Below are 25,698 nucleotides of genomic sequence, written 5' to 3'. Positions count from 1 at the left end.
AGAAGCCACAAACATGAGCTCTAAGTGACACATACTTGAGCTCATAACTCATTCACAATCATATGGTAGCTTTCAGCATGTCTTCACCACACAAAGAGATAAATCAAAACTTAAAGACCAAGCCACAGTACAATTCGAAAACCTTTGCTAAATTTAAGAGATGCTACGTCAACTTGCACAGCATAAATTAAGAGTCAGGCTATACAAAAGAACCAACTGGTCAGAATCTAGATCATGTTTTATGTTAAAAGCGTTCACGTGGACATAGGCTTAACCAGACTCAACGTTGCCTCTGAAATGTCTGTCACAAACATTTCGGCATGTGACCTGGAGACACTTCACAACCCTTGACTCAATCCATACTTCATGATTCATGAATAATAATCTCTCAAAATGTCTCAGGTAAAGAATTGTTGGCTAATTAAATCCAACAGTGGCAAAATTCCTTGCAAAGCGATAGCTATCTATCTTATATACATGTGGCTCTCTCTTTTTTGGCATGAAAAGATTTAAAGAAAAAGATCTTTATATTTATGTGCTATATTTGTATAGAGTACTGTTTTAATCCATGACCTAAAAAGAAATATACTTCCATACATTTTGCCTTGGTAGTCAGCTTGCTAATTTTCAGAAAGAATTCTCTGACAAATATAGCTGATCTCTTATTAACCTTAAAGTGAGTTGATAAACAATTTGTAATTTTCCAGCATCTATCTTCTGAGTTTAAGAATAATAGACTAGGGGCTTCCCTGGTGGCGCAGTGGTTGAGAATCTGCCTGCCGATGCAGGGGACACGGGTTCGAGCCCTGGTCTGGGAGGATCCCACATGCCGCGGAGCAACTGGGCCCGTGAGCCACAACTACTGAGCCTGCGCGTCTGGAGCCTGTGCTCCGCAACAAGAGAGGCCGCGATAGTGAGAGGCCCGCGCACCGCGATGAAGAGTGGCCCCCGCTTGCCGCAACTAGAGAAAGCCCTCGCACAGAAACGAAGACTCAACGCAACCAAAAAAAAAAAATAAAAAAATTTAAAAAATAAATAAATAGATAAATAAATAAATTTAAAAAAAAAAAAAAAAGAATAATAGACTAGAAGGAATCTAGTAAAACCAAATTGAACAGGTTTTATATTATACTCAAGGATATGCCATCTACAAGGTGAATTGTAGCCTTGTACATGGGACAAGCATAGTAGCCATTCAGTAAGTGGTAGTTTAAAATATCATTTAAAGAACCAGGAGGAAAACAATTACTGAGATTGCTTATAGAGATGAAAACAGCAGAGGCAAGCCAACTGATGCTTCTGGAATGGGAAGATGATAAGTTTTAAGTAAGTTTGAACTGTTTAGAATATAAAACTGGTTGTAAAACATTAACGACAGATATACCAACATCTGTGCATGCTTCCGCACATTAAAATACTGCAAAGCTTCAAGTGGCAATAGAAGTTAAATCGCCACACAAAATAATCACAGAATTTTTTCAGTGGTCTTTAACTAAGGGTGATGGGCCAGTGTGGTGGAAGGTACACAGGCTTTTCTGGCCAGATCTCCTGGGTTTGATACTCTGCCTTGTCACTTATTATATGTGAACAAGCTAAACCTCTCTCCTTCCTTATCTTTCAAATAAGGAAGGCCTCTCATGAGGGGTGAAAATGGAGACTGGAGATAGTATGGGACACCTTGTAGAGGGCCTGGCACATGGCAAGTACTCCAAATCCTTAAAGCCACAAACGAGGTTCTTAATCACAGACCTCAATCTCAATGGGTTTAGAAAATAGCCTAGTACCTCTTACATAAAGAAGGAAAATGACAAATTTGACTTGATCCTCTTTAAAATTAGGAAGAACAAGACATCAAAGAAGATGGATTTCTTCCATAAACATTCAATTAGTAGGATGCTAACCTTAGCATTGGAATACTGGAGAACTGACAATGAAACGCCACAGTGTGTGGGTTAAACCACTAACGTATTTTCATTGATTCATACTTCTGATAGTCTCTTAATTTTTGTCAAGACTTTCTAGCTACAATTTCTGAAACTTCTGAGAATTTGAAACTGCTCCTCTTCATCAGAGTAACTGGCATATTGTTTGCATAACTAACTACTCAGAAATGGAGATAAGAAAATGTCCTAATAACTCTTGCAATTCCATATCATCACCTGGATTTTAAACCACAATTCCATCTTAAATTATTTTAACATACATCTATTCTAGACCATTTTGCCTTGGTGGATAACTAAATTAGACACTAGATACAAAGAAAGTGAAAGAAACAAACCACTCTGTAGTATCAGCAGCAGTTCAGACAGAAAAATATTCAAAAAGAAGGCAGAGGGCTAGGAGTGAGTTCCACCTGGGAAATTTCTATGCCTAATTCAAATACTTTTACTGGTGACACAAATGTTATTTAATCACCAAATTCTATAGCTTCAGCAATATCCCCAGCAGTACATTGACAGATAAGACTGAGATAATGACCTTGTTTTTACAGAGACAAGGAAAGAGTACAGTATCAACAAAACATCAAATATCAGACTCTTCTTCCAAAGACTATTAATTGGCAGGAATGTCCAATTTAATAAATGAAATATTCTTCCCATGGTTAACAGTGCGGTTTATGAAATGCTGTCAGTCCTGCCCAAGTTCAATTCACTCCATCAATCATGGAGCTACACACCTACAATTTAGTTCTGGGAACATGGCAAGTACATCGAGGGTGGTCTCTGGGGAATGACTGGAGAGACATCACATCCTGCTTCTAAATATTTTTCTCTCTTCAGTGTATCTTTGAAAAAATATCAACATGTTACCTGGAAGAAGTGACCCATTAATTTACTCTTATGTTAACACTGGATTCAACGATAAGCAGAGGACAAGAAGCATATATAGTTATCACTTATTGAACAATCTCAATAATTAGTTTCTAGAATTTGATTGAAATTGAAAGGTCTGCTTTAGAATGCCAGGAATACTGGTTTACAATTCTAACTACTCAGAAATAGGTACAAGAAAATATCCTGTTGGACTATGGGATAGTAGTTCTACATGTACTATCTCATTTAATACTCAAAACAACCCTACGGAATAAGTATTGTTATTTTCTCCAAGTTTACATATGACATAACCAAGGCTCAAAGAGGTTAAGAAATGTGTCCACGGTCACATAAGAAAAAGGAAGCAAAGCTAGGACTCAAATCAGGTCTGTCTGATTTGAGCTGGTGCTCTGAACCATGGTGCCCACTGCTCCTGACTTCTCAGTTTCGAAGAATGAAGATGTGGATAGACATGACATAGGGCCCTGTTTGGGGAAGGCCTTGAGGGCAGCAAAGGGAAGGATCAGGGCAGCATGAGGTCGGTGGGCATCTGTGGTGGAAGCTGCTGAAGGAGGGAGAGTCATCCCTAAGTGAACCTCCCCAATTGGGCCAGGGTGATGTATAACATACAAGGCAACCTGACCCTGAGACAGGTGTTTTGCAACAATGGAATATTGTTGTAGCTGAAGCAAGTCAGGGGTGAGAAAGACATTTATGAATTCTTCGAACAATGCAGTATTGTTAGAAAGACAGCTGCAAATGGCATACTTGAGTGGCAAATTCAAAGAGAGAAAGATGGCATCATCTTTCTGAACAAAGAGTATTACACACCCTAGAAAATGCAGAAATTTATGTAATGGAATAATGCCTTTAGAACTCTAAAATAATTTACAAATTCATTTTTCTCTAAGTTTGTTGAGCATAAATTACATTGAATAGTAAACTTTTATAACTTAAAAAATATATGATGATAGATATTCACTGCTCTAATACTGGGCTCAAGTTCAGCGGGGAGGCGATGAAACTAATCCTTTTTTATTATCCAAAAAAAAAAAGGCTTCATGATTAAGAGAAAAATTTGCTCACATCATACCATGGCCTAAAACATCTTTAAAAGTGTCTTTCCATAATTCAGTTCTGATTTTGAAAACTGGAAATGTGAAAATTAAACTCAAAAGTTATATATATTTTACAATGTTTTTCCTATAAAAAGTCATGTCTTTTTTTCTAAAGAGAATACCTGAATTTGTAATTGGTAGCATATTTTGTCATTCTTATGAAAATAGCAATTCTTCAAAAACTCCAACTTTTTTCTGGAACCACAAAGACTGTTATATATGTCTTGTTTATTTGTTTAAAGGTGCACATAATGACATCTGCAGGTTTAAACTGATTCATTCAAAATTATTTGAATGCAGTTATACATGTGGAAAGGTTTAATTACCAGCTATCTATATGATTGCAATACTACCCAGAGGGCTGTACTTCTTTCTTAATTAAAAATATTTGAACTTAATAATAGAGAACTCTATTAAGATATGAATAAAACATTGCAAGAAAGAAGTTTGCCAAGCAGTCAAATCAATTTCAATAAGCGTTCCTTAAAAATTACTAGTACTCTTCCATATCAGGGGATTAGGAAGACAATTTTCTTGCACCTCCTTTTGTAAGAGCCTCTGTTTTTCTTTTGTCATAAAGTTGCTTCACGTTGGCACTTTGTGAGAGCACAGATTTTCAATGGGATGTTCACTTACAATTCCTGATTGTGGTACCTTGATGCCTAGGTTGATGGCTCAGATACATCCAGTCTGCCACAGCCCAGTAAATGACATGACCATCTGTCTGGCTACTCAAGTCCTAAACCTAAGCATCATCCTTGATTCTGCCTGTTTCTTCTTTCTTACATCCTGTCAGTCCTACTTCCCCATTATTCCAGTAATCTGCTACTTCTCTTCATCTCCACTCTGAACTATCGGAGTAATGCCTCAATTGCTTTCCCTGCTTCTATGCCTGCCCTATTGAATCCATTCTGGACGCAGCCGGAGGAGACTTTTTGAATATAAACGTCACTGCCTTGCTTAATAACCTTCGAAGACTTACCATTGCATTTGGAATAAAGGCCACCCTCTTCACCACGTCCTCCCTGACCTTACATGATCTGGGCCTGTTTACCTCTCTGATGTCACCCTCTTCTACTTTCCCCTTGCCCATATGTCCCACCTACACGGGCCTCCTTTATTCCTCAAAGATGCCCATTTTAGGAGCTTTGTACCTGCTATTCCTGATGCCTAAAACATTATCCTCTAGTTCTCTGCATGGCTGCCTTCATCTTAAACTTTAGCTCTCAGCTCAAATGTCACCTACTCAGTCAGATACTAGGTAAAGTGCCCACAATTCTATCCAACCTACCACTCTATTATATCACCCAGTTTTTTCCTTCCCAAGTCTTTATCATATAAAGTTTATAATCACTGTATGCACTTGTTTGTTATCTGTGTCTTCCAACAGATATAAGCTCCCTGAGGACAGAGGCTTCATCTTTCTTGGTCAGTGTATCTCTAGCAGCTGGGAGAATACCTGACCTGATAAGCTGTCAACAGAAGAGGAGATGCTCTTACTTATTCAGAAGCAGAACCAGAATAAGCATACTCCATCACCTGGAGATGCTTTATTCTAGAAACCCAGCTTAGGCGGTAGAACCTCCATACATATCAGAACTCTACATATAGGGACTGTGATGCTAGCCAGCAAAGGTAATTTCACACCTGCATTCATATTAATATTAAATGGACTTCTAGTTCCAGGAGAATTCTCAGAATTTTCTTCTTGCATCAAGCACAGTTCTTTTGAGTCACACCAGTAGAATCTTTCTAGGCCTGTCTGAGCTCATCAGGCCTGTGTTACAATTCAATACTGGGGCCACACTATTAAGTATTAAATCTTACATATATTGAAAGAAAAAAAGGTTTTTATTGAAATTAAATCCAATTTGTGGGGACTTTCCTGGTGGCGCAGTGGTTAAGAATCTGCCTGCCAATGCAGGGGACACGGGTTTGAGCCCTGGTCCAGGAAGATCCCACATGACTCGGAGCAAGTAAGCCTGTGTGCCACAACTACTGAGCCCACGCGCAGCAATGAAGACTCAACGAAGCCAAAAATAAATAAATAAAATAAATAAATTTATTAAAAAACCCCTCCAATTTGTGGATGCAATTAAGTTAGAAGAAGAAATAAAAAACATCCAGATTGGAAAGGAAGTAGAACTATCTCTATCTGCAACGCCATGATCTTATATATAGAAAATCCAAAGGAATTCACAAAACACTATTAGAACTAATAAATGTTCAGCAAGGTTGCAAGATACAAAATCAATTTAAAAATCAATTGTATGGGGGGACCTTCAAGATGGCGTAGGAGTAAGACGTGAAATCACCTACCTCCCCACAAATACATAAAAAATACATCTACATGTGGAACAATTCCTACAGAACACCTACTAAATGCTGGCAGAAGACCTCAGACTTACCAAAAGGCAAGAAACTCCCCACGTACCTGGGTAGGGCAAAAGAAAAAAGAAAAAACAGAGACAAAAGAATAGGGACGGGACCTGCACCTCTGGGAGGGAGCTGTGAAGGAGGAAAGGTTTCCACACACTAGGAAGCCCCTTCACTGGCAGAGAAAGGGGGTGGTGGAGGGGGGAAGAAGCTTCGGAGCCACGGAGGAGAGTGCAGCAACAGGGGTGCGGAGGGCAAAGCGGAGAGATTCCTGCACAGAGGATCGGTGCTGACCAGCACTCACCAGCCCAAGAGGCTTGTCTGCTCACCCACCAGTGGGTGGGGCTGAGGGCTGGGAGCTCAGGCTCCGGCTTCGGAGGTCAGATCCCAGGGAGAGGACTGGGATTGGCTGCGTGAACACAGCCTGAAGGGGGCTAATGCGCCACGCCTAGCCAGGAGGGAGTCCGGGAAAAAGTCTGGAGCTGCCTAAGAGGCAAGAGACCATTGTTTTGGGGTGCACGAGGAGAGGGGATTCAGAGCACCGCCTAAACGAGCTCCAGAGATGGGTGCGAGCCACAGCTATTAGCGCAGACACCAGAGACAGGCATGAGATGCTAAGGCTGCTGCTGCTGCCACCAAGAAGCCTGTGTGCAAGCACAGGTCACTATCCACACCTCCCCTCCTGGAGCCTGTGCAGCCGCCATTGCCAGGGTCCCGTGATCCAGGGACAACTTCCACAGGAGAACACATGGTGTGCCTCAGGCTGTTGCAACGTCACGCTGGCCTCTGCCGCCGCAGGCTCACCCTGCAATCTGGACCCCTCCCTCCCCCCCGGCCTGAGTGAGCCAGAGCTCCCTAATCAGCTGCTCCTTTAACCCTGTCCTGTCTGGGCGGGGGACAGACGCCCTCATGGAACCTGCATGCAGAGGCGGGGCCAGATCCAAAGCTGAACCTCAGGAGCTGGGCAAACAAAGAGGAAGGGAAATTTCTCCCAGCAGCCTCAGGAGCAGTGGATTAAATCTCCACAGTCATCTTGATGTACCCTGCATCTGTGGAATACCTGAATAGACAATGAATCATCCCAAAATTTAGGTGGTGGACTTTGGGAGCAACTGTAGAATTGGAGTTTGCTTTCTGCATCTAATTTGTTTCTGGTTTTATGTTTATCTTAGTTTAGCATTTAGAGCTTATTATCATTGGTAGATTTGTTTATTGATTTGGTTGCTCTCTTCCATTCATATATATATATATGTATATAGACATATATGTTTATCCTTTTTCTCTTTTTGTGAGTGTGTATGTGTATGCTTCTTCGTGTGATTTTGTCTGTATAGCTTTGCTTTTACCATTTGTCCTAGGGTTCTGTCTGTCCGTATTTTTTTTTTTTTAGTACAGTTTTTAGCGCTTGTTATCATTGGTGGATTTGGTTTTTGGTTTGGTTGCTCTCTTCTTTCTTTCTTTCAATATTTTATTTTAATAGCTTTATTTTATTTTAATTTATTATTTTTTCTTTCTTTCTTTCTTTTTCTCCCTTTTCCTCTGAGCCATGTGGCTGACAGGGTCTTTGTGCTCAGGCCGGGTGTCAGGCCTGAGGCTCTGATATGGGAGACCCGAGTTCAGGAAACTGGTCCACCAGAGACCTCCGGGCCCCATAAAATATCAAATGGCAAAAGCTGTCCCAGAGATCTCCACCTCAATGCTAAGACCCAGATCTACTCAACGACCAGCAAGCTCCAGTGCTGGACACCCCATGCCAGTCAACTAGCAAGACAGGAACACAACCCAACCCATTAGCAGAGAGGCTGCCTAAAATCATAATAAGTTCACAGACACCCCAAAACACACTACCGGACGTGCTCCTGCCCACCAGAAAGACAAGATCCAACCTCATCCACCAGAACACAGGCACCAGTCACCTCCACCAGGAAGCCTACACAAGCCACTAAACAAACCTTACCCACTGGGGGCAGACACCAAAAAAAACGGAAACTATGAACCTGCAGCCTGAGAAAAGGAGACCCCAAACACAGTAAGTTAAGCAAAATGAGAAGACAGAGAAATACACAGCAGATGAAGGAGCAAGGTAAAAACCCACCAGACCTAACAAATGAAGATGAAATAGGCAGTCTACCTGAAAAAGAATTCAGAGTAATGATACTAAAGATGATCCAAAATCTTGGAAAGAGAATGGAGAAAATACAAGAAACGTTTAACAAGGACGCAGAAGAACTAGAGAGCAAACGAACAGTGATGAAAAACACAATAAATGAAATTAAAAATTCTCTAGAAGGAATCAGTAGCAGAATAACTGAGGCAGAAGAACGGATAAGTGACCTGGAAGATAAAATAGTGGAAATAACTACCGCAGAGCAGAATAAAGAAAAAAGAATGAAAAGAATTGAGGACAGTCTCAGAGACCTCTGGGACAACATTAAACACACCAATATTTGAACTATGGGGGTCCCAGAAGAAGAAGAGAAAAGAAAAGGGACTGAGAAAATATTTGAACAGATTATAGTTGAAAACTTCCCTAATATGGGAAAGGAAATAATTAATCAAGTCCAGGAAGCACAGAGAGTACCATAGGATAAATGCAAGGAGAAACACGCTAAGACACATATTAATCAAACTATCAAAAATTAAATACAAAGACAAAAATATTAAAAAGCAACAAATAACATACAGCTGATCTTTCAGCAGAAACTCTGCAAGCCAAAAGGGAGTGGCAGGACATATTTAAAGTGATGAAAGGGAAGAACCAACAACCAAGATTACTCTACCCAGCAAGGATCTCATTCAGATTCGAAGGAGAAATTAAAACCTTTACAGACAAGCAAAAGCTAAGAGAATTCAGCACCACCAAACCAGTTTTACAACAAATGCTAAAGGAACTTCTCTAGGCAGGAAACACAAGAGAAGGAAAAGACCTACAATAATAAACCCAAAACAATTAAGAAAATGGTAATAGGAACATACATATTGATAATTACCTTAAATGTAAATGGTTTAAATGCTCCAACCAAAAGACATAGACTGGCAGAATGGAAACAAAAACAAGACCCGAATATATGCTGTCTACAAGAGACCCACTTCCGACCTAGGGACACATACAGACTGAAAGTGAGGGGATGGAAAAAGATATTCCATGCAAGTGGAAATCAAAAGAAAGCTGGAGTAGCAATTCTCATATCAGACAAAATAGACTTTAAAACAAAGACTATTACAAGAGACAAAGAAGGACACTACATAATGATCAAGGGATCAATCCAAGAAGAAGATATGACAATTGTAAATATTTATGCACCCAATATAGGAGCACCTCAGTTCATAAGGCAAATACTAACAGCCATAAAAGGGGAAATCGACAGTAACATAATCATAGTAGGGGACTTTAACACCCCACTTTCACCAATGGACAGATCATCCAAAATGAAAATAAATAAGGAAACACAAGCTTTAAATGATACATTAAACAAGATGGACTTAATTGATATTTATAGGACATTCCAGCCAAAAACAACAGAATACACTTTCTTCTCAAGTGCTCATGGAACATTCTCCAGGATAGATCATATCTTGGGTCACAAATCAAGCCTTGGTAAATTTAAGAAAATTGAAATTGTATCAAGTATCTTTTCCGACCACAATGCTATGAGACTAGATATCAATTACAGGAAAAAATCTGTAAGAAATACAAACACATGGAGGCTAAACAACACACTACTTAATAACCAAGAGATCACTGAAGAAATCAAAGAGGAAATCAAAAAATACCTAGAAACAAATGATAATGAAAACACAACAACCCAAAACCTATGGGATGCAGCAAACGCAGTTCTAAGAGGGAAGTTTATAGCTATACAAGCCTACCTTAAGAAACAGGAAACATCTCAGATAAACAACCTAACCTTACACCTAAAGCAATTAGAGAAAGAAGAATAAAAAACCCCCAAAGTTAGCACAAGGAAAGAAATCATAAAGATCAGGTCAGAAATAAATGAAAAAGAAATGAAGGAAATGATAGCAAAGATCAATAAAACTAAAAGCTGGTCCTTTGAGAAGATAAAGAAAATTGATAAACCACTAGCCAGACTCATCAAGAAGAGAAGGGAGAAGACTCAAATCAATAGAATTAGAAATGAAAAAGGAGAAGTACCAACTGACACTCCAGAAATACAAAGGATCATGAGAGATTACTACAAGCAACTCTATGCCAATAAAATGGACAACCTGGAAGAAATGGACAAATTCTTACAAAAGCACAACCTTCCGAGACTGAACCAGAAAGAAATAGAAAATATGAACAGACCAATCACAAGCACTGAAATTGAAACTGTGATTAAAAATCTTCCAACAAACAAAAGCCCAGGACAAGATGGCTTCACAGGCGAATTCTACCAAACATTTAGAGAAGAGCTAACACCTATCCTTCTCAAACTCTTCCAAAATATAGCAGAGGGAGGAACACTCCCAAACTCATTCTACGAGGCCACCATCACCCTGATACCAAAACCAGACAAAGATGTCACAAAGAAAGAAAACTACAGCTCAATATCACTGATGAACACAGATGCAAAAATCCTCAACAAAATACTAGCAAACAGAATCCAACAGCACATTAAAAGGATCATACATTACGATCAAGTGGGGTTTATCCCAGGAATGCAAGGATTCTTCAGTACATGCAAATCAATCAACGTGATACACTATATTAACAAACTGAAGGAGAAAATCCATATGATCATCTCAATAGATGCAGAGAAAGCTTTTGACAAAATTCAACACCACTTTATGATAAAAACCCTCCAGAAAGTAGGCATAGAGGGAACTTTCCTCAACATAATAAAGGCCATATATGACAAACCCACAGCCAACATCGTCCTCAATGGTGAAAAACTGAAACCATTTCCACTAAGATCAGGAACAAGACAAGGTTGCCCACTCTCAGCACTACTATTCAACATAGTTTTGGAAGTTTTAGCCACAGCAATCAGAGAAGAAAAAGAAATAAAAGGAATCCAAACTGGAAAAGAAGAAGTAAAGCTGTCACTGTTTGCAGATGACATGATACTATACACAGAGAATTCTAAAAATGCCACCAGAAAACTACTAGAGCTAATCAATGAATTTGGTAAAGTTGCAGGATACAAAATTAATGCACAGAAATCTCTTGCATTCCTATACACTAATGATGAAAAATCTGAAAGAGAAATTAAGGAAACACTCCCATTTACCATTGCAACAAAAAGAATAAAATACCTAGGAATAAACCTACCTAGGGAAACAAAAGACCTGTATGCAGGAAACTATAAGACACTGATGAAAGAAATTAAAGATGATACCAACAGATGGAGAGATATACCATGTTCTTGGATTGGAAGAATCAACATTGTGAAAATGACTATACTACCCAAAGCAATCTACAGATTCAATGTAATCCCTATCAAATTACCAATGGCATTTTTTACGGAAGTAGAACAAATAATCTTAAAATTTGTATGGAGACACAAAAGACCCCGAATAGTCAAAGCAGTCTTGAGGGAAAAAAACGGAGTGGGAGGAATCAGACTCCTGACTTCAGACTATACTACAAAGCTACAGTAATAAAGACAATATGGTACTGGCACAAAAGCAGAAACTTAGATCAATGGAACAAGAGAGAAAGCCCAGAGATAAACCCACGCTCATATGGTCAACTAAACTATGACAAAGGAGGCAAGGATACACAATGGAGAAAGGACAGTCTCTTCAATAAGTGGTGCTGGGAAAACTGGACAGCTACATGTAAAAGAATGAAATTAGAACACTCCCTAACACCATACACAAAAACAAACTCAAAATGGATTCAAGACCTAAATGTAAGACCGGACAGTATGAAACTTAGAGGAAAACATAAGAAGAACACTCTTTGCCATAGATCACAGCAAGATGCTTTTTGATCCACCTCCTAGAGTAATGGAAATAAAAACAAAAATGAACAAATGGGACCTAATGAAACCTAAAAGGTTTTCACAGCAAAGGAAACCATAAACAAGGCAAAAAGACAGCCCTCAGAATGGGAGAAAATATTTGCAAATGAATCAACGGACAAAGGATTAATCTCCAAAATATATAAACAGCTCATGCAGCTCAATATTAAAGAAACAAACGACCCAATGCAAAAATGGGCAGGAGACCTAAATAGACATTTCTCCAAAGAAGACATACAGATGGCCAAGAAGCACATGAGAAGCTGCTCAACATCACTAATTATTAGAGAAATGCAAATCAAAACTACAATGAGGTATCACCTCACACCAGTTAGAATGGGCATCATTAGAAAATCTACAAACAACAAATGCTGGAGAGGGTGTGGAGAAAAGGGAACCCTCTTGCACTGTTGGTGGGAATGTAAATTGATACAGCCACTATGGAGAACAGTATGGAGGTTCCTTAAAAAACTAAAAATAGAATTACCATATGACCCAGCAATCCCACTACTGGGCATATACCCAGAGAAAACCATAATTCAAAAAGACACATGCAACCCAATGTTCATTGCAGCACTATTTACAATAGCCAGGTCATGGAAGCAACCTACATGCCCATTGACAGACGAATGGATAAAGAAGATGTGGTACATATATACAATGGACTATTACTCAGCCATAAAAAGGAACGAAATTGGGTCATTTGTTGAGACGTGGATGGATCTAGAGACTGTCATACAGAGTGAAGTAAGTCAGAAAGAGAAAAAGAAATATCGTATATTAACACATGTATGTGGAATCTAGAAAAATGGTACAGATGAACCAGTTTGTAGGGCAGAAGTTGAGACACAGATGTAGAGAACAAACGTATGGACACCAAAGGGGGGAAGCCGCAGGGGGGTGGGGATGGTGGTGTGATGAATTGGGGGATTGGGATTGACATGTATACACTGATGTGTATAAAACTGATGAATAATAAGAACCTGCTGTATAAAAAAAGAAATAAATGCAATTCAAAAATTCAAAAAAAAAAGATAATAGAAAATATCAGTCAAACTAAGAGCTGGTTCTTTGAAAAGATAAACAAAATGGACAAACCTTTAGCTAAACTCACTAAGAAAAAAAGACAGTAGGCTGTGATAAATAACATAGAAATGAAAGAGGATAAATAACAGATACCACAGAAACACAAAGGATTATAAGAGAATATTATGAACAACAAATTAGACATATTATGCCGACAAATTAGACAACCTAAGAAATGGACAAACTCTTAGATTCATACAACCTTCCATGACGGAATCATGGAGAAACAGAAAATCTGAATAGACTGATCACTAATAAAAAGATTGAAACATTAATCAAAAACCTCGCCAAAACAAAAGTTCAGGACCAGATGGCTTCACAGGTGAACTCTACCAAATATTCAAAGAAGATTTAATACCTATTCTTTTCAAACTCTTCAAAAAATTAAAGAGGAAGGAATGATTGCTAACTCATTTTACGAGGCCAACATTACCCTTATGCCAAAACCAGGCAAACTCAACACAACAAAAGAAAATTACAGACCAATATCTTTGATGAACATAGATGCAAAAATCGTCAACAAAATATTAGTAAACCAAATACAGCAATACGTTAAAAGGATCATATTCCATGATAAAGTGGGGCTTATTCCAGGGATGCAAATTGGCTCAACATTCACAAGTAAATAAATGGGATATACCACATTAATAAAACAAGGGATAAAAAGCATATGATCATCTCAGTAGATGCAGAAAAAGCATCTGACCAGATTCAACACCCATTTCTGATAAAAACTCTCAATAAAATGGGTATAGAAAGAACGTACTTCAACATAATACAAGTCATATATGACAAACTAACAGCTAACATCACACTCAATGGTGAAAAATTGAAAGCTATCCCTCTAAAATCAGGAAAAAGACAAGGATGTGCAAGGATGCACACTCTCACCACTCTTATTCAACACAGTTGTGGAAGTCCTAGCCAGAGAAATTAGGCAATAAAAAGAGAGAAAAGGCATTCCAGTTGGAAAGGAAGAAGTAAAACTGTCACTATTTGCAGACGACATGATTTTATATGGAGAGAATCCTTAAGACTCCACCAAAAAAACATTAGAAATAATAAACAAATACGGTATAGTTGCAGGGTACAAAATCAACATACAAAAAAATCTGTTGCATTTCTGTATGCTAACAATGAGCTATAAGAAAGAAAAATTAAGAAAACAATCCCACTGACAATCACAACAAAAAGAATAAAATACCTAGGAATAAATTTAAACAAGGAGGTGAAAGACCTGCAAACTATAAGACATTGTTGAAAGAAGTTGAAGACACAAATAAATGGAAAGATATTCCGTGCTCATGAATTGGAAGAATTAACATACGGACATTAAAATGTCCATATTACCTAAAGCAATCTACAGATTCAATGCAATCCCTATCAAAATCCCAAGGAATAAAAAATAAATAAAATAAAGAAATATTAGTTGATGGTAATGATGTGTCTATTATCTGCACTAGGTAATCCACTCTAACACGCTTAGAACATAATTGAACCAAAATTTTACACTGTAACACACACAGAATACTTAGGACATGACAAATTAAAAAAAGCTTTAATGCTTAAAAAAAAGGAATATAAGTGTCATTTGTTCTGCATAGCCTCATTTGTTCTCTAGTTTCTAAGGGCAGCTATGGGGGAATTGAAGGAAGAAAAGTACTCACACAGGAAGGAAAAAAAATCAATCTGATGGACATGAATATAGCCACCAAACTAGCCTAGGGATTTATTCAACGACACTGCTTTACTGTTAACCTTCACTCATATCATTTATTATTTGGGGAACGGCTGCAAAGAGACCAGAAAGTGAATAGAATAACGATGTTTTTATGTCTCCTAATGTAGATTGTTATTGAAAATCTATCAATTTTACTGGCAAACCTTTGGCTCAAAAATAAGATCTTCATTTATAACTTGCAGGCAGTGATAACTCAAATTATGAGCAGTAACTGGGAAATAAAAAATAACTATCATGATAATTATCTTTCTCATTAAAAACATGAGGCATTCTGTAATCGTTGGGATGTGCAAGATACTCTTTAACATCTGCTGCTACTGAGCTAAAACACATCTAAACAGGAAAGAAAATACATTACTGAGTGTTACTCTTGCACTGCTGGTGGGAATGTAAATTGATACAGCCACTATGCAGAACAGTATGGAGGTTCCTTAAAAAGCTAAAAATAGAACTACCATACGACCCAGCAATCCCACTACTGGGCATATATCCTGAGAAAACCATAATTCAAAAAGAGTCATGTACCACAATGTTCATTGCAGATCTATTTACAATAGCCAGGACATGGAAGCAACCTAAGTGTCCATTGACAGATGAATGGATAAAGAAGATGTGGCACATATATACAATGGACTACTACTCTGCCATAAAAAGATACGAAATTGAGTTATTTGTAGTGAGGTGGATGGACCTGGAGTCTGTCATACAGAGTGAAGTAAGTCAGAAAGAGAAAAACAAATACCGCATGCTAACACATATATATGGAATCTAAGAAAAAAAAAAAGGTTATGAAGAACCTATGGGCAGGACAGGAATAAAGATGCACATGTAGAGAACGGACGTGAGGACACAGGGAGGGGGAAGGGTAAGCTTGGACGAAGTGAGAGACTGGCATGGACATATATACACTACCAAATGTAAAATAGATAGCTAGTGGGAAGCAGCCGCATAGCACAGGGAGATCAGCTTGGTGCTTTGTGACCACCTAGAGGGGTGGGATAGGGAGGGTGGGAGGGAGACACAAGAGGGAGGAGATATGGGGATATATGTATATGTATAGCTGATTCACTTTGTTATAAAGCAGAAACTAACACACCATTGTAAAGCAATTATACTCCAATAAAGATGTTAAAAAAAAAAAGAAAATGCATTACTGATCACCCAAATGATGAAAAATAGATACTGCTGCAAACGTGTGCAAAGTGGAACAGAACAGAACACAGCAGGATGTATTGCCCACACATGTAAACCAGAATGAAACCACTTACAGATACATCAGGAATCGGTTTCAACTTCTCCCCTGACATTTCCTGTAGGGAGATGTTGTATATTGAAGATGACACTTGATGGGCTGGTAGGTCCTTTGCTTTGATAACAGGACCTGGAATTTTTGGAGAGGATTCACTCCTTCTTCCAGGGGGAGAAAGGCATGGTGTAGGCACCAAACTCGTTTCAAAGTCTTTTTTATCTATCTGCTTTGCCAAGGAATTCTGGTTTTCTGATGCTCCTGCTTCTGTGTAGGCATTTTTTAGATATCCTTTACTTGTCCACCTCGCAGTCTTCCCCAGCACGCTCTCTAATGTTAACTGAGTTAACCTTGGAGGACTAGTCGTTGGGTCGGTTGAACCCCAGACACTGTGGTTACCCTACACAGAGGAACAAAGTGAAATCATTTTGAGCTGAAACTTGTGGTGAATAAGTTACTGAGTACAAGTTCTTAACAAGTTCATGTATTCTCTGAATAAAGCAAAGTACACATACATATACTTTTATATATATATACTATTTTATTCTGCAATAAAAAAAATAAACTAAAAACAGCAATGCAAACAGGCATAAATCATTTGCTAAGATGACCTGCTATGTTTGCCTCTGGTCTTGGTAAAGCATGTTTTTTACCACTGAGTAACAAGAGTACATTTAGGAAATAGTCGCTCAAATATATTCATTCCAAAGAAAGTATGAAAAAGAAGAGGATCCATAAGAAGTTACCTAAAACTTAGGAATTGTATACTTCGGCTTCCTGATAAGCTAACTCCATGAGAAGAGAAAGAACTGGAACTTACAGAATTTACCTTATTTATGTAGGGAAATGCTACTTTTAAAACAAGCTGGCCTATCAAAGTATTTTTGCCTTATATTTTTGTATGAAAGTTTTACTGTTCAAGAGCAATAGATAATAGAGCATGTTTTGTGAAATATTTTTCTTACGTGAGAATTTCAATTATAGAAAGTATTTTTCCACAAGACATGAACCTCACCAAATATAATTATTTGTAAAGCTGAAAATAAAAGCTAGAAACATTTTACTAATGTACAGTTCTGGAATTATCCCTAAAAATTTTAATTTTTAAAATCTGAGAAAGGAGAAATTACAAACAAAAAAATCAATGGCCATGATGGTAAATAAGGAAAAAGAGAAACACAGTGTTATTTCAGTTGGTAGATTTTTTTCTGCTATAAAACAATAAATTTAAAGAAAAAACTAGTGTGATAATTGCTTATACTTGTCATGAGTTTTTCTAACTTGTCTTACCTGTTTAAATATATAATAAACAAACAGAACAGAAAAAAATCAACAAAAGCAGAGTACATTTAAAGACATTATTTGATGTCTGAGACTGTACTATCTTACTTTCTGTTTCAGTAAGCTATTCCACTATCCTTTCATTTATAGCCATACAGAACCAAACATCTGGTTATTCCCCAAATTTGGCATTTTTAAATAAAATATGTGAATGACTGATTGAACTGTTCAGCTTCTTCCTGAATGTTTGGTCATCATACACCTCAAGATACAGATCACTATCTAAGGTGAAATTTCCATTTCAGTAGAAGTGAAGTATGTGTATCGGTGAGACAGCCTGCTTTAGGTTGGGCACAAGACAAGAGAGGAATTTATCAAACCTTTTAATTAGAAGGGATCTATCTGTCTGTGTATCTGTCATTGTTCTGCCTCTCTTCCTTTCTTCCTCATCACAGGCTACGTATTGCTCTATGTGCTGCAGATGCTAGGAATATAATGGTAGGCCAGAAGTTAACCCCTGCCACCCAGGGACTTTATCCCAAAGACAACAAGGGGTCACTGAGTGATTTGATGGAGGAGAAGAATGTCATGATGGCACAGAATAGAAGGTATGGGAATGAGTTCGTGTGGATATTGTTTGTGGTGTGTCTGAAGTGTCTGTGGAGATAGTAGTAAGGGAGGCCAATTAGGAGACTATGAAATTGGAATGATTAGAAATGCTGAGGTGACTTGCGTTAATTCAGTGGTGGTGATGATGGAGGCTGGACTGATTTGAGAGTTCTGTAGAAGGCAGAGTATGTTGTACTTAGTGACTCTGGAAAGCTTTTACACGGAGTCTGCAATCCTTAACCCTAGTCATGTTACGATTTTCCTTTCTTATGGAAAGCGGTTGGGATTATCAGACAACTGTGGTCTCAAGAAAGGTACACTTGGGTGTAAGAACCTCTCCTAAGAAATAGCTTGCTTATCTGTAGTAAAGAAAGAATTGCAGAGTGTCTAAGGATCTTTTACAAACATTTCTTCTTGGTATTCATTCTGGGCCTTATTTTCTTTGTCTATGCTGGCTTGATCTTCTGATACGTATATTTATTTATAAATGATGGAGAAATTTATTATTCAGAGTCCCAGATAGGGGAAAGAAAAGATGGTGATTGGGTGTCAATCCATGGGACCTTAGTTTATGTCCCAAGTGGAAAAATAAGAGAGGTAAGAATATTTCCACCCTTGTGACAGTACCACGAGGCCTGAGCTGCAGGCACTGAGCAACTCTCTCTTTGCTGTACATTTACTGAGTGAGCTTGTCCTTCACCACATCCTGGGAACCCTGAGGATGTTCACATGACTGAAGAACTCTGCCTTCAGGCAGAAAACTGGAAAGAGTGCAAGAGACCTGAAAAATGCCTAGTGTTCTGAATTACTAGGTAATGGAGTGGTGACTCTTGCAATTTTTGTTTCACAGAGACAAAAAGAGAATAAAAGCTTAGCCAATTTTCTAAAGAAAGGTAAAAAGAAAACAGAACAAACATCTTCCAGGCCTTGGTTTTAAGAAGGTACTGGTGGAACTAGGATAGATTTTTAAAATTCAGTCTGGTTGCTAGACAGTGTTATATCTTCTCCAACTTAAAAAAAAAAATTCCAGTTTAATTTCCTATAATTGTTATATGCAATTGACAATGGGATTTCTGTGACCAGAATACCCTCTACTTATTCGTTTCCATCATATTTTCACAGTAAAAAATAAGGCACATGTACGGTGGATTTAAAACAGATTGTCCTTAAAAACAGGCTGGCTAAGGGGAAAAGGTATAATTATAACTCTTTGGACCAGAATCTCTGGATCACTCTGGGATTCCATTTTGTATATGACATAAGTAGAAATTAGGAGCTTTTGCAATAAACATTAGTTCAATAAACAGTTATTAAGCTCCTACTATGTGTAAGGCATTTTCTAGGGACTATATAAGATACACAGGTAAGAAGAAAAAGGACACTGCCCTCGAGAGGCATAAAGTCTAATAGCAGAGAGAGAGATACCTACAAAAGTAATAATTTCATAAGGTAGAAGGCAGTAAATTTCATTTAAAAGTTTCAGATGTACTATTATGAGGATTTAGAAGAATGCATGGACAGTCTGATGTTTGCTAGATCATTTAAAAAAAAACTTTAAAAATCAATACATTTGATAAGAAGTGTATTTTTTCCACCTGTAAGTGGATCAGAGCACTTTTCTTCCTTCTGTAAGTTTACTCAGGTGTATTTCTTTTTGCTTGGCATGAGCAGTGATTATATACACAGAACTATTCATGAGTATGTACAGGGACATTTACCTCCCATTTTCCTAAGATATACCCTGGTTTGGAGATGGGTCAAGAAATGGTCAGATTGAGCTGTGTTCCCTAATAGGTATTCATTCTCTTCGTAGTATTGCATTTCCACAGTAATATGCTTCTATGCTATTTTAAATATATGGAAAAGACAAATAACTGGAGAATCTGTACAGAGCACAAAAGGCTTGCCTATTTTGGCTGCCCCAGAACCACTAATTCTGGTCTATCCCAGATTTTTAAAGGGGAATTAGGATAAATGGGAAAGGCAAGACAATATACGAGACTAACAGGTTGATTTGAGTTGTGTCAGCTTCTATTTTAGAGAGGAAATAAATGGAGAATAAAAAATAGTATAGTATTTACTAGTAGTGGTGCACTGGCAAAACCTTCCTCCTTTCTTTAGTAATGCTTCTGACTTACTAAAATAGATGATATAGGTATAGATGACGTTTATTGCTTTCACATATGTAACACATGTGGGCTTGACATGTCTGTATTAACTTTATACTAAATAACATATACATTTGTTACATGCATAAGAAGTTTACTATAATCTGATTGAAAAATAACCACTTTTCCCCCTTTGGTTTATCATTTAGCTACTGAAAACCTGCAGAGCAATTCAATATAATTTGTCAGAGTAGTAAAGAATTTGTTACGCTGTTTTCATATTCCAATCATCTGTTCATCTGTTTCTCAGAAGAACAAATACAAAATGTTTTTGATTTAACTTAATATATATTTTTTAAAAGTCCAAATCTCTTGAACTGTTTGTCTTCTGGGCTCAGAAACATTTGTTTGTTAAATATTCAATCACGCCCCAGTGCCAGGAACATCAATAGAGTTTGTCTGATTAACTGTAGCACAGCATATGTACGCCGAAGATGAGAATGATTTCCCCAAGGACCCAGCACTTCCTCTGTTGAAGTATGTTTCTTAAAAGGACATGCAGATGGGCACTTGGACAATAATTTTTGGATGTGCAAAACGAATAGCTCTTGCTGAGTTGTAATTTTAAAAAGATAATTTTAATGACTCAGGAGGGCCACCTACTTGGAGACGGGACCCAGGCTCTTTGTATTACAACTTTAATGTTGAGTGAGTCAGGACAGAACTCTGTTTTAGCCTTTGTAAAAAGTGGATGATCATGTTTATTTATATTTCAATTGATTTTTAATTCAGTCCACCAGGAAAAGAATCTACATAACATTCTTAAAAGTTCTGAACAAAACACATCTGCAATATTCCACACACACTTTTGATGGCAGTTTTGAATTTGTAATTGAGATAGAGTCAGCAGGAGTTTTACGTTTGTCCAACGTTTTAGTGATTAAATGTGTGAACTGACAGACCTTTTAGTTGAACAACAGCACTAGCGGACAATAGAGACGATACAGGTATATACTTCGGCTGTCAACTAAAGAGCAAAATTATTTGCACAAATATAGCTAAAGATATTAGTCATAACAGAATGAAAAAATCATTTCTTCTTTGATGATAGCAAGATTGACCATTCAAATGTATCTTAAATGTTTTCACTAACAACCATCCCCAAGGAGTATTTCTAACTTCTACCTCTTGAATTTAATAGGAAACTAGTTAAATAATACCAAATAAAATGAAAGGAAGATGTGACTGTTTCTAACAAGTAACTAATTCGCAGCATGCTGGATATTACAAGGACTTGGGCAAATTACTTTTGTAAACATCTTTACCTGTAGCCAATGATGCCTCACAGACAAATCACAGCAGAAGTTACAAGGACTGTACTGGATGGGTAAACATCATCATGTGAATATTTGGGGAAAATGATGAGACTCCTTTAATTGTTCAAGACAAAAACATACTTTCCTTATAAATTAGACTTCATGCTCTTTAACTGATAAAACAAAGGTTTCTTGTGAAAACTCCTATCTATAACCAAATATATACTTATCTGCAAATATTGATCTTTAAGCAAAAGTTGTATGACATTATTCTAAGCAGACAAGAGTTTTATAACCTTCTCTTCCTGCCTATAACAATGAAGGGCCAAGTTACAGGAACCAACTTTTTCAGAGAAGAAGAAAGCTTCAAAAGATAACAATAAAGATATGTAGATGTGAACATCCTAAAATAATTACTCACATAAAAATAAATATTAAATTTGCCTGGTAGGTTTAGAGAGTATGTTATGTTGTAATTCATGATATACAGAAATACAAATGCAAGCAATACATTCAAAATAGAATTCTTCCATTTTTTTCAAACAAATTGACTTGTAAAGTTTTTTAAAGGCTACACAGAAATATAACTAGCCTCATGTGGAGTAAATACCATTTCTATTGTATGTATGTAAATGTGTGTGAGAATGTTATTCAGAATTACTAGGCAAGCATGTAGGGGTGAGTGGAAAACAAAAATGAAATGAAATAGTTTAACTACTGAGTGCTAAAAAAAACCCTTGAAAGCAACAATACCAGGAAAGCTGAGAGGAAGGACTAAAATGGTCCTTTTAATCTGTTTGTAAATTTGTTTTATAGGTCTTAACAGAGTTAGATGAAGAGAAGATCTAGAAGCCTCCTAGCTAATTTGAACACTATAAGTAGTCAGTCCACATAATTCATGTCCAAATATGGATAATTTTTTGGCTCAAATGTTCTAGTCTGGACTGTTACATAAGAAAAACTACCTAGCTTTGCAACTATCTACTTTAGTATCTGATACATAGATAGAGTTTGGAGAAAATGACTATATTTCTAGAATCCACCAGAGGGCAGACAGCAGAAGCAAGAACTACAATCCTGCAGCCTGTGGAACAAAAACCACATTCACAGAAAGATAGACAAGATGAAAAGGCAGAGGGCTATTTATCAGATGAAGGAACAAGATAAAACCCCAGAAAAACAACTAATTGAAGTGGAGATAGGCAACCTTCCAGAAAAAGAATTCAGAATAATGATAGTGAAGATGATCCAGGACCTCGGAAAAAGAATGGAGGCAAAGATTGAGAAGATGCAAGAAATGTTTAACAAAGACCTAGAAGAATTAAAGAACAAACACCTAGAAGAATTAAAGAACAAACAGAGATGAACAATATAATAACTGAAATGAAATGCAATCCCTATCAAATTACCAATGGCATTTTTTACAGAACTAGAACAAAAAATCTTAAAATTTTGTATGGAGACAAAAAAGACCCCGAATAGCCAAAGCAGTCTTGAGGGAAAAAAACGGAGCTAGAGGATTCAGGCTCCCGGACTTCAGACTATACTACAAAGCCACAATAATCAAGACAATATGGTACTGGCACAAAAACAGAAATATAGATCAATGGAACAGGATAGAAAGCCCAGAGATAAACCCACGCACCTATGGTCAACTAATCTATGACAAAGGAGGCAAGGATATACAATGGAGAAAAGACAGTCTCTTTAATAAGTGGTGCTGGGAAAACTGGACAGCTACATGTAAAAGAATGAAAATAGAACACTCCCTAACACCATACACAAAAGTAAACTCAAAATGGATTAGAGACCTAAATGTAAGACCGGACACTATAAAACTCTTAGAGGAAAACTTAGGAAGAACACTCTTTGACATAAATCACAGCAAGATGTTTTTTGATCCACCTCCTAGAATAATGGAAATAAAAACAAATATAAACAAATGGGACCTAATGAAACGTAAAAGTTTTTGCACAGTAAAGGAAACTACAAACAAGATGAAAAGACAACCCTCAGAATGGGAGAAAATATTTGCACATGAATCAACAGACAAAGGATTAATCTCCAAAATATATAAACAGCTCAGGCAGCTCAATATCAAAAAAACAAACAACCCAATGCAAAAATGGGCAGGAGACCTAAATAGACATTTCTCCAAAGAAGACATACAGATGGCCAAGAAGCACATGAGAAGCTGCTCAACATCACTAATTATTAGAGAAATGCAAATCAGAACTACAATGAGGTATCACCTCACACCAGTTAGAATAGGTATCATTAGAAAATCTACAAACAACAAATGCTGGAGAGGGTGTGGAGAAAAGGGAACCCTCTTGAACTGCTGGTGGGAATGTAAATTGATACAGCCACTATGGAGAACAGTATGGAGGTTCCTTAAAAAACTAAAAATAGAATTACCATATGATCCAGCAATCCCACTACTGGGCATATACCCTGAGAAATCCATAATTCAAAAAGACACATGCACCCCAATGTTCACTGCAGCACTATTTACAATAGCCAGGACATGGAAGCAACCTAAATGCCCATCGACAGATGAACAGATAAAGATGATATGGTACATATATACAATGGAATATTACTCAGCCATAAAGAGGAACGAAATTGGGTCATTTGTAGAGACGTGGATGGATCTAGAGACTGTCATACAGAGTGAAGCAAGTCAGAAAGAGAAAAACAAATATATATTAATGCATATATGTGGGACCTAGAAAAATGGTACAGATGAACCAGTTTGCAGGGCAGAAATTGAGACACAGATGCAGAGAACAAACGTATGGACACCAAGGGGGGAAAGTGGTGGTGGTGGTGGTGGTGGTGTGATGAATTGGGAGATTGGTATTGACATGTATACACTCATATGTATAAAATGGATAACTAATAAGAACCTGCTGTATAAAGAAACACATAAAATAAAATTCAAAAAAAAAAAAAAAAGAGAGTTAAGGAAATGTGCCCAAGCTCAATTCCAGGTTCATCTTGCTCGGCCACACGACCTTGAACAAGCTATTTCACTCTTCTGGCCCTTACTCTGTTCATCTATAAAATGGTGTCACGAGTAGTAACTAATTCCCCTGTACGCATATATAATGCTTTGCGTAATGGCACCAACTATTATTAAGTGTCCTATTATTATTAAGTCCTAATGGCACTAGCTATTATTAAGTGTCCTACTTTTGTTAGGTCCAAATTCAGCATATTGATTCATAGAGCTCACAATAATTTCTATCAATATTTCTACATTTCTACGTCCAAATTACAACCAACCACACTGACATGACATGGTAATTAGATGGCATTATGCTTCCACAGAAAAATCTTTATTTGGCTGTAGGGCCAAAACCTACAAAACAACAACAAAAAAAAAAAAAAAGAAAGAAAGAAAATGACTATATTTCTAGATAAAAAATTGAATTAGAGAAGTAATAAAATACTAATATAAAGCTAACTATTTCAAATCACCAACCAGGTACATATACCCAAAGCCATGTTGGGAATAATGGCATAAAATACAAAACAGAGATGATAATAGTAACATGCTTTTTTCTTTTTTTCTTTCAGAAGCTGCAATTGTATGAAAGGTACTCTGTTTTAACAGCTTTCCTAGATAATTCATTTTACGTGGTAGTCTTGATTTTATAACTCACCACAAGATATATTTCCATAGCGTGCTTTTCAGATAAGAAGTACAAATTCAAAATTAATTGAGTATCAGGAAAATTAGTATATATGTCTGCCTAGGGAATAAAATATATAGTAAAGCCAAGACTAAGATGAGACTATGCAAAAAAAAAAAAAATCATACTTTTAAGGCTCTCACACTGATGAAGATCTCAAATGTGAACTGATTATTAGGGACTTAAACTACAAAGAATCACTGAAAGCTTATTTTAATTAGTCTTTACTGTCATATGTGTATTTTTTCTCTATCATAATACCATGATTGTGCCTAGTTTTTAGCTTCTGAATACATCTAATTTCCCTTTAAAAATATTCAAATGGTCTAACACCAAA

The 25,698-nt window shown here is 37.2% G+C and overlaps 1 protein-coding gene across 12 annotated transcripts in view; it reads right to left on the bottom strand.

Moving 5' to 3' along the window:
• CFAP20DC (CFAP20 domain containing) overlaps positions 1–25,698 on the bottom strand; it is a 271,882-nt gene that overhangs the window by 67,480 nt on the left and 178,704 nt on the right. For 9 of the 12 annotated variants that reach the window (XM_007192357.2, XM_007192356.2, XM_007192358.3 and 6 more), the window contains one exon: positions 16,372–16,749. The exons of the other annotated variants lie outside the window; for them this stretch is intronic. In XM_007192357.2, the coding sequence (XP_007192419.2) occupies positions 16,372–16,749 (378 nt within the window). The remainder of the gene's footprint in view (positions 1–16,371; positions 16,750–25,698) is intronic. 12 annotated transcript variants of the gene reach the window in all.

The sequence above is a fragment of the Balaenoptera acutorostrata genome, chromosome 10 (assembly GCF_949987535.1).
Source record: "Balaenoptera acutorostrata chromosome 10, mBalAcu1.1, whole genome shotgun sequence".
Classification (NCBI taxonomy): Eukaryota; Metazoa; Chordata; class Mammalia; order Artiodactyla; family Balaenopteridae; genus Balaenoptera; species Balaenoptera acutorostrata.
Note: the sequence above shows the minus strand (reverse complement) of the source record. Positions and strands in the feature narration are given on the sequence as shown.